This window comes from Bombus vancouverensis, chromosome 11 (assembly GCF_051014615.1).
Source record: "Bombus vancouverensis nearcticus chromosome 11, iyBomVanc1_principal, whole genome shotgun sequence".
Classification (NCBI taxonomy): Eukaryota; Metazoa; Arthropoda; class Insecta; order Hymenoptera; family Apidae; genus Bombus; species Bombus vancouverensis.
Window position 1 is genome coordinate 4216178 of NC_134921.1, and position 15963 is coordinate 4232140.

General features: G+C 37.8%; 1 protein-coding gene across 2 annotated transcripts; it reads left to right on the top strand.

Annotated features, from left to right (window-relative positions):
- Positions 1 to 2951: 2951 nt before the first annotated feature.
- Positions 2952 to 14903, top strand: Hasp (Hig-anchoring scaffold protein). Of its 2 annotated transcripts, XR_013059523.1 has the most exons (6): positions 2952 to 4799; positions 5744 to 5874; positions 6792 to 7032; positions 7861 to 8662; positions 9287 to 10797; positions 12358 to 14903. XR_013059523.1 is itself a non-coding variant. In XM_033342234.2 (5 exons), exons 1-5 carry the CDS (start codon positions 4001 to 4003, stop codon positions 10713 to 10715), a joined length of 3402 nt encoding a protein of 1133 aa, XP_033198125.2. In that variant the 5' UTR covers positions 2952 to 4000; the 3' UTR covers positions 10716 to 12251. The 2 variants fall into 2 exon arrangements, 1 of the variants encoding a protein (XP_033198125.2); XM_033342234.2 differs by lacking the exon at positions 12358 to 14903 and having other exon boundaries at positions 9287 to 12251.
- Positions 14904 to 15963: the final 1060 nt, after the last annotated feature.

Genomic DNA, 15963 nt, shown 5'->3' on the forward strand with positions numbered 1-15963 from the left:
ACCCTATTTTGAAGAAAAAAGAGGAGAAGAATGAACCAATTTCTGTTCGACAATATTTTTTCGAAATTAAACTGTTTTGCATACAATTTCCATTTATAACAGTTATGTAAATGTGTAAATGCATTATAATTGTTCTCCATAGTTCTGAAGAACACTGTTAACAAAAGTAATTTTGCGCGAGATGAAAACAACCAATTCTGTTGGATAATGAAAAGAATATTTGATGATGTTGGGGACAATTGGAATCCTGATCATGTTACTATGTTTATTTTTTCCCCCATCAAAAGATTTCAGCAATCTTTCCAAATTACCTTCGATAATGCGTATAAATTATGTAACCTTCCAATTCACACCCTTTCGCACCAATACGTTCCAATTAAATTTTACCCCAATATAAAACGACCATAAAACTAAGGGAGAAAAGTGCACCAAATATTGTTTCGCCGATAAAAATACGACTTCAAGCAAAACTTTAAAGCTCCGAAAACACGAAAGCCTTGTCCTTAGGCGTCTCATTTGAATAAGACAAATGAAGACATCCGGGAGACACACGGCGAGAACGATGAAGCTGATAGCTGAGATTGGGCCAGGGATCACCTACGGCGTGTATACGAGGCATCGAACCGTACCGATTGATTACGATCGTTACGAAGACAATGGTGGACACGGGCTTATTCTAACGACGACGGCTCTAACTTTGGAACCGGGAGGATTACCTTGAATGGTCTGCCACGGTTAGCAAAGGATCGAGTTTTGTCCGCTGAAAACCGATCTCCTGTCTACTACCCACGCCTTGATATCTTTTACTATTCCTCAGTTTTTCGATCTGACGATCGTACTATCTAGAGATAAGAAACTGTCTATAATCAAAGTTCATGGCTTTTCATATTTTACAATGGCGGACAGAAGAAAGATTAAAACTGACACTCGTGTATATAATCACAATTTGTATCAACATCTTTCTTGTCGTTTATTATATTAATTTATATTAATTTATAATAATTATATTATACATTCATTTTTATCGTCATTTATAATTCACTTTTGCAAAATTATAACGTTTCTTCCGTTTTATTCTTTAAATTTTCTTCTGGATATTACTGTATATAAATTGCAATTATACGTATGAATATAGTTAACAGAATAGAATCTAAGAAAACGATTGTTCTACTTATTAAATATTGTAACAAACACTATACTTTGGACATTTTATCTCAGAAATTACGGTAGCAACTGGCAAGTCAGGAATGTGGAATAAATCTTTTTCATGAGACTTTCAGTTTCTGGAAAAAGCATATCTGTTGAAACTCTGTTTTCGTGGAAATGAGAACTTGAATAGGAAAATTGTATTCTACGTTTTTCACTTATTTTCGCACGTAGATTAATCTTCTGTTGTTTGTTTATTCATTTGGTAAGTACCAATTATAAGTTACCAATTGGTAAGTTACCAAATTCACGTATATTAAATTTCCAAGTACGATTTTATCGAAAATGAAGCGTAATATGAAATATGTTTACTCTATACTTTTGATTTTGCTATAATTACTGGCTCTCTTTGTATCTTTTTATAAGTTACATATTTGCATTCCGTGTATACTTGTCGATTTTTGTAACTTCAAATCAACATCTACATATAAATGTATGAAAGTTCACAGGATTTACGATCCTACACAAGAAAATGAAATTACGCTATAACCAATCAAACCCATCTTATCATTCCTTCGCATATTGCTACGTTTTATCATGCAAATCGAACCGAGTAACCGTAAAAGCGACCGTCCTTCGAAGCTTAGTAAAGCATATCGAATAAAATCCTAAGATTGTGGTGTCACGCGAGAAGATCTCGTTTTCGATCCCCGGTTTTAGTCTCGAACGACTTGATTGAGCAGTTGAGGCCGATCGAGACGTGTTGGGGATCGTTTAACTCGTGGTGGATCGAGGTTACAGGCGGTTTGCCACAATTTGTCTGGACGGCGAAGTAACGTGTTAACGGGCTAGAAAGTGGCTGCAGGTGCTGTTAGCTTTCGTGACTCGACGCGTTAACGGGAGCGTGGCGTTTTCGCGTGTCGTGGCGCGCGCGGCACCTTCGTGTTGCGAAAGAGTAACGTTTTCTCGAGAGCAACGCGAAAATGTATGTAATCGAGGAACGGCGGAGATTCTGGTGGTTCTATGCGTTTCGAATAATAGCGGAACGTTTTCCAGCAAACGAAACTTCCTATTCAGGAAGGACTAGCTCGAAGGAATCGAGAGGCGCGTTATCCTGGCGACTGTGTCTCGTGAAAGGAAGAAAGTTTGCTTACGAAGCGTACGCCGGTATATGAAATAGGTTTTCCTTAACTTCTCCATTTTTATCCTCGTTCAGAGGAAATTTACATAAAACTGTTGTAATACTAGGTTCTCGAAAGTATGAACTACGGAAACTACGGTATCTCTAGAGGGAAGGTAATGATATTGGGGATTGAGAAACTACGCTGACAAGTTAGGTTAAAGGTAAGTTAAGTTGTTGTCACCCTCTGAAACAAGATATTTTAAAAGTTTACGGGAAAAGTGATTACAAAAAGTATCGATGCGCATCCTTATTTTTCAATGAAGCGTTCTCTATTGAGTTCTATACATTTCATTTTTATAGTATCAAATTTTTGTAGCCATATGACAATGACTAGATGATACAAAATTTATATACATGGACTTAATTAATAAGTATGCAAATACTATAAGAAGTGCAATGACGTGTCTATCTTTTTTATAGTTATCGTAAAGAAGAGAAAATTGTGGGTAACTAAATATATATGATTTGTTGAATACGAAAAGGATCTGCAAGTAGAATATATGTTACTAGAAAAATGATCAAGTATATAGAAGAAAGATTTAACGATATTATAATTCATGATTTAAAGAATTAACTATCGTGATACATAATTTTACATCACATGTCGGATATCTATTTCCCGATAACATTCTTGTAATCTTAATTAATCGTTATCGTGCTATATTCATGTCGTGTCATTACATCATCTCTAAGCAACTATGCTAAAGCCTACATCATTATGTCACAGACACCTATTCTCTACGCCTACCATAAAACTTTCTTTTCATAATTCAAGTATTAAAATCCAACTCGAGAAATATCTTACTCCTACCGCAAAACCATCTTTCGGATACTGGAACCAGAGAAAATACATGTTACACGAAGTTAACACGTCGCAATTCCTCCGCCTCCGACATATGGCAAACAAATCTAACAAATATAAATGGAGGAAGGAAGAAGATTTGTCTTGATCAGAGGAACATATTCGATACGGTTCTAGACGCGAGGCGAATGAATCATGTTGCCGACTGTAACCGTGTATAAAACTATATCGAAGCCACCCCCTTACAAGAACGTATAACGGTTGAAAAAGGGGGGGTGTATGTGTCGGGATAGAAGGGGAGGATGGCACGTTTCTGCGCAACTCCGAGGGCTTTTCCCCTGTCCCTCGCCATCTGCTGGAAGCTGCACGAGTGAGGAGATGTATTGAACAGGCTGAATGCGCGTGCAGAGATGCGCGAGTATCCGCGAATTCCCGGCAGCACGGGGCCGCAGTCCGCACAATAAAGAAAAAAATTGCCACAGAGTTAGAGGAACAGAGAGGTGGCGAGCGAGACAGAGACAGAGATACCGTCCTAATCCTCCTGGACGCCGAAGAGGCAGACTCGATTAATAGTCACGGTCGCGAGAGAAACGACGTCGTCCTCGTGCGCGCGGTGCCTCGGGATGAGACTGCTGCTACTTTAAGCGGAGCTTCCGGAACGGAGTACCGTTCAATGGGCCACCGCGTCTGGTGATCATCATCTCTGGTGAAACAGTTTTTCAATTTGTGTCTCCCGTCTCGTAAATCGTTCTCTCAACGCGTCGTTACTCACGAGTTCAACGAATAAAACGAGTTGTTCGGTCGGCGTCGAAACGCGTGTGAGTCGTTTTGTCCGGGAAACGAGCAGTATCAGACAAACGCCTGATAAAATGAGACCCGGCGGCTTCGTTTTGTTCCATCTTCTGCTTGTGTATATGTTTTTCCTCGTATCGGAAGCGAGACTCATACAACAAGCGGCTGACGACGACGACGACGACGATGACGATGATTGGGACGACGAGGACGACGAGGACGACGACACCGATGAGCAGAGTTATCAAACGAAACCGGAGGTGGACGATGACGGACGCATATACAAGAACCCGAGGAATTCCCCGTCGGCGGCGTGTCCAAGAAACGAGGGACAGGCGGAATTGCTCGGCCAGAAGTGTCTGCGAAAGTGTTCTACCGATGAAGATTGCAAGAGCAAGAAGAAGAAGTGCAGATGCGACGGTGTTTGCGGGATGTCTTGCATCAAGCCTGAGAGAGAATGCCCGGCGCTGGGCGATATTCAGCACGGTGTGAAGTCGGAGACTGGAAGATTTTTCGGCGATCAAGTCCATTACACTTGTGATCCTGATTATTTCACCGTCGGTGTTACCGAGAGAACGTGTAGGGCCGACGGTAAATGGACCGGCACGACGCCTTCCTGCAAGAAGGATGTCAGTTCCTTCTGTTCTCAGCCGCCTAAGGTGAAAAACGCGCGACACAACGCGCTCTCTGAACAGACCACTTTCGACTTGGACAACGAAGTTCAGTACTTTTGCGACCATGGTTACACGACTACCGGTATCAGAAAGGCGAGGTGCCTGTTGATGGAAGGTATTGCTAGCTGGTTTGGACCTGACATCACCTGCGAGCCGCAGAAATGTGGACCTCCCGCGGATATTGCGAACGGCGGGTACGCGGGTATGTATCATTTTGGCTTTAGGAGTGGTTTGTTACGGTTTAGTGGGAGAAGATATATAATATAAGAATAACCGAATCTTTGTTGAGAAATTGAACCGTTAGAAGGATATTCATTATTTGATATTATGAGAGTAGTAAAAATGATTCATTCGTAATATTTCGTGGAGACTATAGAAATACAGCGGTGCATTTTTGAAGATTTGAATAATTTTTTTTGGAAAAAAAAAGGATAAAGACTTCTTATATTTGATATTATGTGCTATTTTATGTATTTTTCTTTTAGATTCATTTACTACAGGTTTCATATCATAATTGTCGGTATTTAACTACTTCATTCGCAAGTTTAACAGACAGTAACGTTTGTTAGACAATTTTTTCTTTATTTAGAAACGCGCGAGGATTCTTTACACATGGAATAGAATTTATTTGTGATCATACAATGGTGATCGAATTATTCCGATTATGTACTTCGAAGTTGTCGCTTATTGTATGGAACAAGAAAGAAGAGAATAGCGAATATTTAATACATAGCAAGGATTTTAAAATTCGTCCAAATTACTGGAAATTTGGAATACAAAATAATTTTATCATACTCAACGATAGTAATATTCTACTTCATAATTCTATATACGTTGTCATAGAATTACATTTTTGAAATGCTCATTACCACCGATGGTGCAGAAGCACCGTTGACAATAGCCATGTATTTATTTTTCGTATGAAAACTGAACAGAAACTGAAATGAATTTCTCTAAAGAAATAATTATTACATATTAGATACCGATTAAATCTTTGATCTCTATTAGAAATTTATCTTTTTTGAATATATTTTTAACTTGTAGAAACCTATATAAGCAGACACTTGATGTGAACCATTTTCATCTTATATTATTTCAATTATAAGGATTCTTAGGCGAAATCGCAACGTTTGTTTTCTGTTCAAGGCGAATGTTATACGTACGATTGTAGTGTGTCGTACCATTGTATGGATGGCTACGAATTAGTTGGCAAAGCGGAGAAGCTATGCTTGGCAGATGGCACATGGACTCCTAAAGAATCACCACAATGTGTGCAAGTAAGAGTTTTTCGCGACATATGAAACTTGTTTCTTCATGTTCCGTTCCCTTTTTATTTGAATCCTTTTTATACCTTTTATTTTTATTCTTCATCCTTTTTAACTGGATGCTACAAAAATCTAAAATAATTATATGTTCTATGGGATCAACGAATCTAAGAAAATGTCAACTGAACGCATTAAGGGCCAAACGATAGTTTGTCATAATTTATCAAATTTCATATAATTGTAGGATCTGCATACTTGGAAAATATAGCGGCGAAAAAAATATTAAGCGAATCTTTGAGATTTCCTTCCATACACACAATGTTAAGGACCAGAATTTGCTTATGTAAACTGATTGAAAAGAAATTGTAAATGTAATGTCGCGTTAACGTTGGCTTCTAATGAGTCAAATTTGTATCAGCTGAAAAAGCATTTTCACAGCGAAATTTATGGAAATAAAAATCAGAAGTCTTACATCTCTTACGACTAGTTAATAATTAATCATTCTTAACACGTTGACTGCCACGGTGGTAATCGGTGACCCACGTTTTATTAAAATTTTTACAATGATCGAAATAAGATAATTTTCATGAACTAGAAAATTTTCAACAACGTGAATGATTTACAGGATATTATCAAAAAAGTGTGCGCAAATACGATATAATATTTTGTAAAAGTTAAATGTTATGGTGTAGTATATTTCAATACATCACAGCTTCCAGGTTAAAGAATATAAAATTTGTGTGATAGTCAACGCGTTAATTAATCATATTTAAATTAAAAAAAAAAGAATATCAATTTTGTATGAATAACAAAATTAAAGAGATACGATATATTTAAATAAAATTGAGAAAGTGATCGCGAATTTGTTCAATAATGACCAGTAGTGTATGTGTACGTACGTTTCGAAGCAGGAAATGTTTTCTGTTCAGGTTACAACGGTGCAATGTCCGAAACCGGAGAATCCAGTGAGCGGGAACGCGGTGTACACTTCGTATGCATACAATTCCATCGTGTCGTACGAATGCAAGTATGGATACACAGTGGTCGGCGCGACGACCAGGCGTTGCGGGGCAGATAGAAAATGGACCGGAAAGACACCTACCTGCCAGGAGATTAATTGCGGTTCACCTGGTGTTCTGTACAACGGTTGGATTGAGAATATCGAGGCGGGTGAGTCGCACGATGGAAGAGCGGAGAAAATTCTTCGCCGTGTTTATTAATAATCGCGTCGTTACGAGAATAAACAATAGTAGAAGTTTATGAGAATGTTGCAACTATTTTGCGGTCGAAACAGTATGATACGCTGAGAATCGTAAATATCGTGGAAAGGATTTTGTATAGATATTGGTTTGGAAAGTTTAGGCGTTTTATTCGATATAGAGTTGATAAGGTATTACTTGAGACATACTTATTCAAATAATTGAATATTTGCCTCAATGTTCTTTCGATTAATATGGAATTATCTTTTTCGTAAGAAGAATGACAAACTTTTACATTTTAATCCCTACATCATATTTAAATATTAATACTTAATTCTATTTTAAATGAAGGATCATTCAAAGTGAATTTTCTATTCCATCGATATTCTTACATCTTCGTAATTTTTTGAAAATTTCTTTTATATGAAATCATCAGGAAAGCATCAGGACAATGTTACATTCACACACAGACATATTAATATCTCATTAGATTAAACATCATTCAAAATGAATCTCTCGCTCTATCGATATTCTTTGTTACCGGTAAAAGCTTTATTTACGTAAAACTATACACCGCAACAAATATATTAAAACATTTACAACAATGGATTAAGCATCATTCAAGCTAAATTTCCCATGTTGCTTCTTTTATTCACTTCCACAATATCCTAAATTCTCCTTTGTTCAAAACCAGTCAAAATTCCGAACGGCAAACTGTTAAAACACTTGTTTCATATTCTCAAAAATAACGAAACCCACGTAAATCCGGACTGACCTCTTTATACGCTGACTCCAACAGGTACCGGTCTGGGTGCCAGCATAATTTTCCGCTGCAACGACCACATGAAGCTCGAGGGAAATACCTCGTCGGTTTGTCAGATCGACGGAAAGTGGCGTTATCCATTGCCGCAGTGTCTTGCACCTTGCGTCGTGCCTCAAATAGAAAACGGTAACATCACGGTGGCCAGCCACGATAGGGATCACATCAACAACGTGACTGTGGTCGAGCATGGCGAGAGATTGCTAGTTTTTTGTGAAGAAAATTATGAATTCGCTGCGAACAACACGCCCGTAGTTTGTAATAATGGCACGTGGTCCATCGTGCCCAGTTGCTCGCCAGCCAGGTGTAAACAATTGCCTAAATCGCCCAAAAATGGGATGGTGATAGCACCCAAAACCGATCACGGAATGAAAGCGATATTCAAGTGCAAAGATGGCTTTGAACTTGTCAAAGATGGGCCAGACAACATCACGAGATCGGTGAAATGTCAATATGGAAATTGGATCGGAGAAATTCCTCACTGCATGCAAGTGTTTTGTCCTTTCCCTGGTTTCATCGAGAATGGAAAGGTCTTCTTGATGGGCAACATGGGAGTCTATGATTATAGGCCATATGTGAAGAAGGTTGTGAATAACAAGCAGATTATGTATGATTGTGACAAAGGATACGTCCTGGATGATGGACCCACTGGAGCAACTTGTGTTGGAGGAAGCTGGAGCCCTAAGGAGCTGCCCAAGTGCATTCCTGGACAGCACCCTAGGCTCAGATGGAGCAGACGTCGAAGATCTGTGAATGAGGAAGATCTTACTATGAATTACAGGTAAGTTGAAGATTTTTCTATTATATTTATGAATGAATTGTAGGATTCAGAATCGAATGTTGATTTAAGAAGAAAGTTGATCGACATGGTAGCCATTGATGATTGGTATTCACGCTAGAACTATTGATCTTTAATACGTACCTAAATATATTATACATTAACTGGAATTAAAACATCATGAAGTGAATAAGTATATGTAAACAAAAATAAACATTAATATGACCAAAGAACACTTGCATCTCTTTAACAGATAATTGTAAAAACAAAAATTCGTCAATGATAAAAAGTTTGATTAAAATACTTCCATTGAATAAACGATTATATATTCGTATAATTTTTAATGCTTCCTAATGGTATTTCGGAGATGTAAGACATTTTTTAACTATAAGGAATTACGATTAATCTTGAATAATTGGAAAGGGGATACATATAGTAAATTTCATTTTGAAATATTTAAATGTCGCTTGTATTTCAACTGTGGGTATAAGAATTTTGCATTTATGATTACATTATTTATATTTCAATTTTTATAAACAGATAAAGTAGAGAAAAAATAGGGGAATTTGAAGTTTAATTTCTACTGGGATATCTGTCCTTAGGAAGTCGAACTAAATCTTTTTCCAGAAAATTCATCGGGTTCTTCCGCAAGATCGGCAAGAAGCTGCTGCATCTCGAGATGAACAAGAGCAAAGAGCACTCGAAGCACAAGATCGAGGCGAAGAACTCGAACTCCAGCCACCACGACAACAGCACTGAAGCTCTATCGTGGAAGAAGCATCCAGGCCATGGAAACAGATCGCGTCTTCGCGAGGAGAAGACGATCGACTTTCTCAAAATCGTCTATCGTAAGCTGCAACGCATGGACGCCAGACAATCTAACAATTCCACCAACGGCAGTATGCACGATCTTCTAAACGCTATGAGTAAAAACTTCTTCCACGTAGATTTATCCGAATCTCGGAAGAATAATTCCGGCAGAGGTCGTTCGGAATTTGAAATTCGAAACCAGAGAGAATTCATCAAACTTAAACGAGAGTTCGAGCGGATCATGCGATTTTATAATAAGTCAATGCGTTGGAACGAGAAGCAGAATCGAAAGGATTCAAAGAAGAAAGGCCAATCTCACGGAGAAAAGGGGAAGAAATCAAAGGACAAGAAGAAGCATCGTAAAAATTATTACAAGGGATTCTACGAATTCGTGAACAGTTACGTAACCGAAAAACTGTCTATGTTGGAGGCCCGGAACGCCACCGAGGAGCTGATCAAAAATATGAAGATCGACAAGTTCACCGTGCGAAACGGCACAACTTTCACAGTAGGTGAGATGTACGCGTTCTTCAAACATATCATAGAGGCTAAATTAAACAACACGGAGGACACGACGCAGGGGGAACCGTCGACAACGGCGTCTTCGTTTTTCACGAGCACGACCGTCGCCATTGGCAGGGAGAACAGTAGCAGCAGTACGGTGACGACGTCGAGCACGTCGACGACAAGCGGCACGACTACGACGCTGGCGACGCCGAGGCAGATCGAGGCGCGCGATAATCGATCTTCGACGATGGCCAGTAACGAGTCTTCGATGCTGGACAACGAGATCCCAGCCAAAGAAGGAGTGCCAAAGCACCGCAGCAAGCGAATACGAAACGCATCCGAGGACAGTGGTCCTCCGCGTCAGAAGAGGAGGCTGCTGTCCCTGAACGAGCTGCTGATAGCCAACAAGAAGAGCACCAACAACATTGCCGGCTCGTCGTCGTGGAGGAGCGAGAAGCAATGGGCTACAAAGAGGTTCAGGGCCTACGACGACGAGAAGACCAGGCTGTTTACGTTCAAAGAGCTCGAGGCTCAACAACAAAGTCGCTCTAAACGATTCCTGCCACCATCTGAGCTGGATAATCAAATCTTTTTAAAAAATTTATATCTACACGCGTACGAAGACGAATATCGGGCAAACGTGAAACGCTCGATCGTTCAAGGAAATCATACGAACGAGCAGCAGCCGACTGTGTACAGGAGGCGCAAGGGCAATCTGGGCGCGTACGAGATCAAGTGAACGAAAAGCGGAATTAATTGTGTTGTGATATTATTGACGGAATTTACTGAGGTCATTAATACCGATATCAATTCGATTTTAGGCGAGTATACATAATATACGATAGGATTATAATCGTTGTCCCTCGTCGATGCGCATTGTAAGACGTGTATCGCGCTTTTTTCAATGAATCAATCTTTTTCCATTTGTCAAGTCTCGGTGTAACCTGGTTTTACGATGGGGTTCAGTCATTATTCGACACTTATTCGCCGCGATGCGAGCTGATAGAATTTCAACGGTTTGTTCCAGGTATTCCCTTTTGTTTTTTCTTTCCTTAAATTGTGTTTTCCTCGTCGTGATAATTGATGGTTATTCGATAAGTCGATGATTATTCGATGTCTTTTTATGTATGGAATGCGAAGATTAGTGCACAAGCCCCTTGTCCAGTTGAAATCGTTGCTGAAAGGAGAGGGTTAAAAGTGTGTTACAGGGTTTTTAATACACAACGTTTAAGACTGATCAACTTCGAATTTTTAACATAACTTTTATGGTTTCTTCGCTTTCTTCTGTCTACAACGGATAAATTTTCAACGTTGAATTTTTAAAGAGAGATTGATGAAAAAATGCTTGCCAAATTTCCTTACTTTTATTAGTTTGTGATACTACGGGAAAGCAGTAGTTCTTCATTTAATGTAACGAGCATATATCGTTAATAAGATAAATATGAAGAATGAAAGACAGAATCAAAATGGAAACGACGTATTGACTACAAGGGGCGTAAAAGTATTTTGGATATGGCTGTCGCTGAAAGTAGAGATAATTGCCAGCACAAGAGCAGCGTGTCGTTTTGTTTTCAAAGTAGCCAGCTCGCATTGCAAAAAGTATTTTAAACTCTTTGAAAAATCGTATTAGTAGAAGGATATGTTAAACGTATTTTAAGTATATCGTGGAAAAGGCATCAAAAAAAAAAAAAAAAAAAAAGAAAAGGAAAAGGATAGAACGAAGAAGAAAAGGATTTAAGAAAAAGAAGACGAGTCGAGAAGGAAAAAAGGTAAAACACGTTCGGAACTCGTTCGATTAAAACGATCTTCCGTTGTATAATCGATTAAGTTTTCACGAACCGCGAGGCTGTGTTTGTTAAACTATTATATCGATTAAAAAAATAGGTTTTTTAACTGTTATTATCGAAAGGCATTGTAACGTTACGACGTTGTATATAATACATTCACGTTGATTTCATGTCTTTCTCTCCTCGGTTTGATACCAAGACGATAAGATATATATATATACACATACGGTCGTATCAATACTCCCGTCCTCGTCTCTTCGTAATTAACTTTTACTTGCGAATGTTTCAAATCCACAGTACACGCATACATATTTGAAACCATTTGTATCGGTCGATCGATCGATCGACCCTTCTCAAACAAAGAAAGACACTGCAAATCAAACCATACACCACTCGTATACAGACACTCGTGCATTTTTATGAATGACATGTCATGGACAAGTATCATTAGTGAATAATAAGTATTATGATACGAACAATATCGGTAACGTGTACGTTATTCTTCGATCTCCCGAATTAATTTAATCAATCATTTATTTCATTCTAAGTATTTAATTTTATGTTTTTTATTCACTATGTTTAATTTTATTTCAGATTTCGGTTATGAAGTATCAGAAACTGGGAAGTACAACTTCATCCTTCTTCATCCTTCGCTCTTTTATTTTAATCCACTGAGAGTTTAGTAAATCTCTTTATCTCATTATTTTGTTATATATTTTGTATGTTAATTGAATAATTATATATAGATGATTAATTCTATCTATATAAATTTCTAATTAATATATAACAGATGCAATATTATGGGGATCTTAATGGGTTTGTCACTGTACCAAAATTTCCAATTTTCATGGATGATCAGTAGTTCAAATATCAAGCAATACATTCAACGCCATTTAGAAAACGAAGAAAACCTTTAAGAAACCAAAGAAGAAGAATAAAAGAAGAATTAAATTTTAAGAAGTTAATATTGAACTAAAGCTTCTAGATGATAATGATTCACGAATGAAGCAACACATTCACCTCCATTTCTCCCATTCCCAAATTGAAATATCTTGCAAACATCCTACGATAAGATATTCTCCCTAAAGAAAATCAAACCAGATCAAAAAAAAAAAAAAGAAAAAAAGAAAAGAAAAGAATAAGAAAGAACGGAAATGAAGATCGGCCAATTAAATGGTCAAATCAACCTTATAAGCGGAAGCCATAAACAACGGATACCATGTGATTTTTTCCATCGCCAATTCCAGTGAATTCCTCGTACCACCCATATAATTTTGCGAATAATTTAAATCGGCGGTGCGCGAAACGGGAATCAAGTAGCTGATTCACCGATGAAAGGTACGTGTATGGTGGTAAAACGACGTTTGGCGCGTATTTGATATCTCCGTAGATCGATAACGTCCGAAAACGGGGGTCTGTGGTCCCGATCGCTGATTATGCCGTAACATCACAGGTAATTAAGTCCGAAAATAAGCGGAGCCTGAAAAAAAGGGGCGCGGTTCCATGCAACGCGCGCGTAATTCGCGTTGCTTGCGTCTCGCCCCGGCATTGCTCCACCTGTCAATAATCGAACAGTGTCATTAATTACGGACCAATTATAATTCGGTAGACGGCGACGAGAACCATGTCCGCGATGTTATCTGGGAACCGCCGCTCGTTAACACATCCGTCGTCGCTTCGAGGAATCGTGTTAAATCGATTAATCCCCGACCAACACGCACGGTCGTTATGATAAGAGCAACTTGGATCCACGGACTCCACGTGTGGTGTGTGGTACGAGTGTGTAAGTATAGATCTGTACGTGCGATAACACTGCACCGGCAATAAAAGTGCGAGGCTACTCGTCGATGGGCCGGATTGAAGTACGCGATGATTGGTAACTCGTAATTGGACCGGACCATCCACTGAGGTCTGACATATGCGAACCATCTTTTGCTTTTGCGAATACATTACCGGGATAAGATACCTCCGGATTATTATGGGAATTTTTCGATGAGAGGATTTTAATCGTGGGGATTGGGGATGATTTGCGACGAAGATACGATTGGTTTTGCCCGTGAATTTCAGCTTCGGAATTATTGAATAGCTACTTGATTTCCTTACTTTTCTTTTCCTTTTTGGGGTCATTATTTAAATAGTTTTTAAGGTTTTTTTCCTTGTTGATTTTTTCTGAAATACACTACCGGCTATGAGTATTAGGGCACTTGATATTTAGTACAGATTGAATGCTTTTTACTACTTTTATTTTCTAGTTATTTTATTATGAATTTATTACATTGCATATTACATGTATTTTATAATGTAAAATATTAAATGAAGTAAAATTTACTTGAACTTTTCAATAAGTGTAACGAGTAAGTGTCTTAATATTTATGATCAACGGTATATATGTTTGGTTGAAGAACGGCTTCCTCGATTTTTAAAGGAAATTTGTATTCCTATTTCTATAGATAATTAATCGGCAAGTTTTAAAGGACTTTTTATTTGTTTGTTTCGAAAATGTAGGTTTCACAGTTTTTGAAGAAATTTTATTCCTAATTCCGTTTCAACCTTTTACGCTTCACTAGCGCTGTTTGAAAGGTATTGATGATGTGTAAATTGTTATTTGATTTTATCTTTACCGATATAAAAGGGGGAAAAAAGAAAGCTATTGCGTTTGTGTATAAATAAATGCATGATCCTGTTTTTTTTTAATTAAACTTTTAAGCACAAAAAACATGCTGACCGATTGTATATAGCATTTGAAACAAAGAATCTTCTCTTCTCTGTTTTTAATGTCTATAATATTGTGATTAAAAAGAGACATAAATATAGTTTGCTTAGAATGTCGAGGTAATATTCGAAAACTCCATCAACTGTTTTATTGAAGAAACCGGAAATTTCTTCGATCGATTACTTGAAATCTTCAAATTGTATCAATCGTAAGCAAACATTTGCAATGAATCAAAAGATAGTTACATCACAAGGTGGCCCAGTTTCATGCTTATTAACATCATCGTTTCTCTTCCAATACTAATGAACCAGACCATTGAACATCTCGTCTTTTATGGCACATATTATTCGTATCTGAAACGATAAAATTGCAAGAGACTTATGCAGCTTTCACTGCCACATTTATGCCATATGGTGCCCTGACATTTTAAAATATGTTCCTTGATAATTGTACGTACGTATGCCAATACTTTCTTAAAGTTCCAGCTCCTTTATTTTTTATGTATTTCTGACGTAATTAAATAAATCCAAATATTTCTACCTTTCTTTCAGGAAATTTTTCATAACCTACACTGCGGGATGGTATAAATAGATAAAACCCTATTCTCAGTCCAGGGATTACATGGGTATACCGTGATAATATTCGACACAACAGAGTATACGGTTTAATAAATCTGAATTTTCATATCTTTCTTTCAGTAAATTTGCTATATATTTTTATTCCGTCTGTTCCTAAATGTTTATATTAATTTTTTAATTTACATTGAAAATTTTGTATGATTTATTCCATACTCTATTCAAAACTCAAAGGTTGCATAAATACCATAACAATATTTTACAGAGTACTCGTATAGCATTTTTTACCAAGTTTTCCTTTGCTTTCAAATTTTTCTTTTCAATTCACTTTATACTCCATTCAAAGGCCGAGAATTGTACATATATCATACTCGATACATAATACTATCTAGAGTAACAAATTTGAATCTTCTTATTTTCCTTTCAATATATTTCCCACCCATATCCATGGACGACATAGATAGAGACAGTTCGGTTCAAAGGCTAAAGGTTACATAGGTATACGGTGACAATACGCTACAAACACAAGGACCTTAAAACTAGCTTGAAATCGATAAACGTGTAGCAGTGTGCTTAAACAGACTACCATTGGTACGCCTGCGCCTAACGAGAGGTGTGAGAAAAAAGAGGAAACACACGAAAGAAGCACGGTATACTAATTCATTTAGCAAGGAACGTGTTCAGTCATTATTCCAGTTCATACGACGATGATTATGCGGTTACTCGATCAAGGTGTTAAATAACGCTAAAAACAAGAAAGACTAGCGATAAATGGCTACTGGTGCTTCGACTTTGTACTCCATTAGAGCCATCCCTCGTGTCTCCTATGTAAACTGAACACGGCAGTCTCGAAAAGTAGTGCTAATGACGAGTAAACGAAAACTGAGTCGAGAAACAAGAAGGTTCAAGCAT

Excerpts from the sequence above, each read along its gene's own strand:
- Hasp (XM_033342234.2), top strand. The coding sequence starts at position 4,001 with ATGAGACCCGGCGGCTTCGTTTTGTTCCATCTTCTGCTTGTGTATATG. Across the intron at positions 5,875-6,791 it reads AATCACCACAATGTGTGCAA|GTTACAACGGTGCAATGTCC; the intron begins GTAAGAGTTTTT and ends TTTTCTGTTCAG. Across the intron at positions 7,033-7,860 it reads GATTGAGAATATCGAGGCGG|GTACCGGTCTGGGTGCCAGC; the intron begins GTGAGTCGCACG and ends TGACTCCAACAG.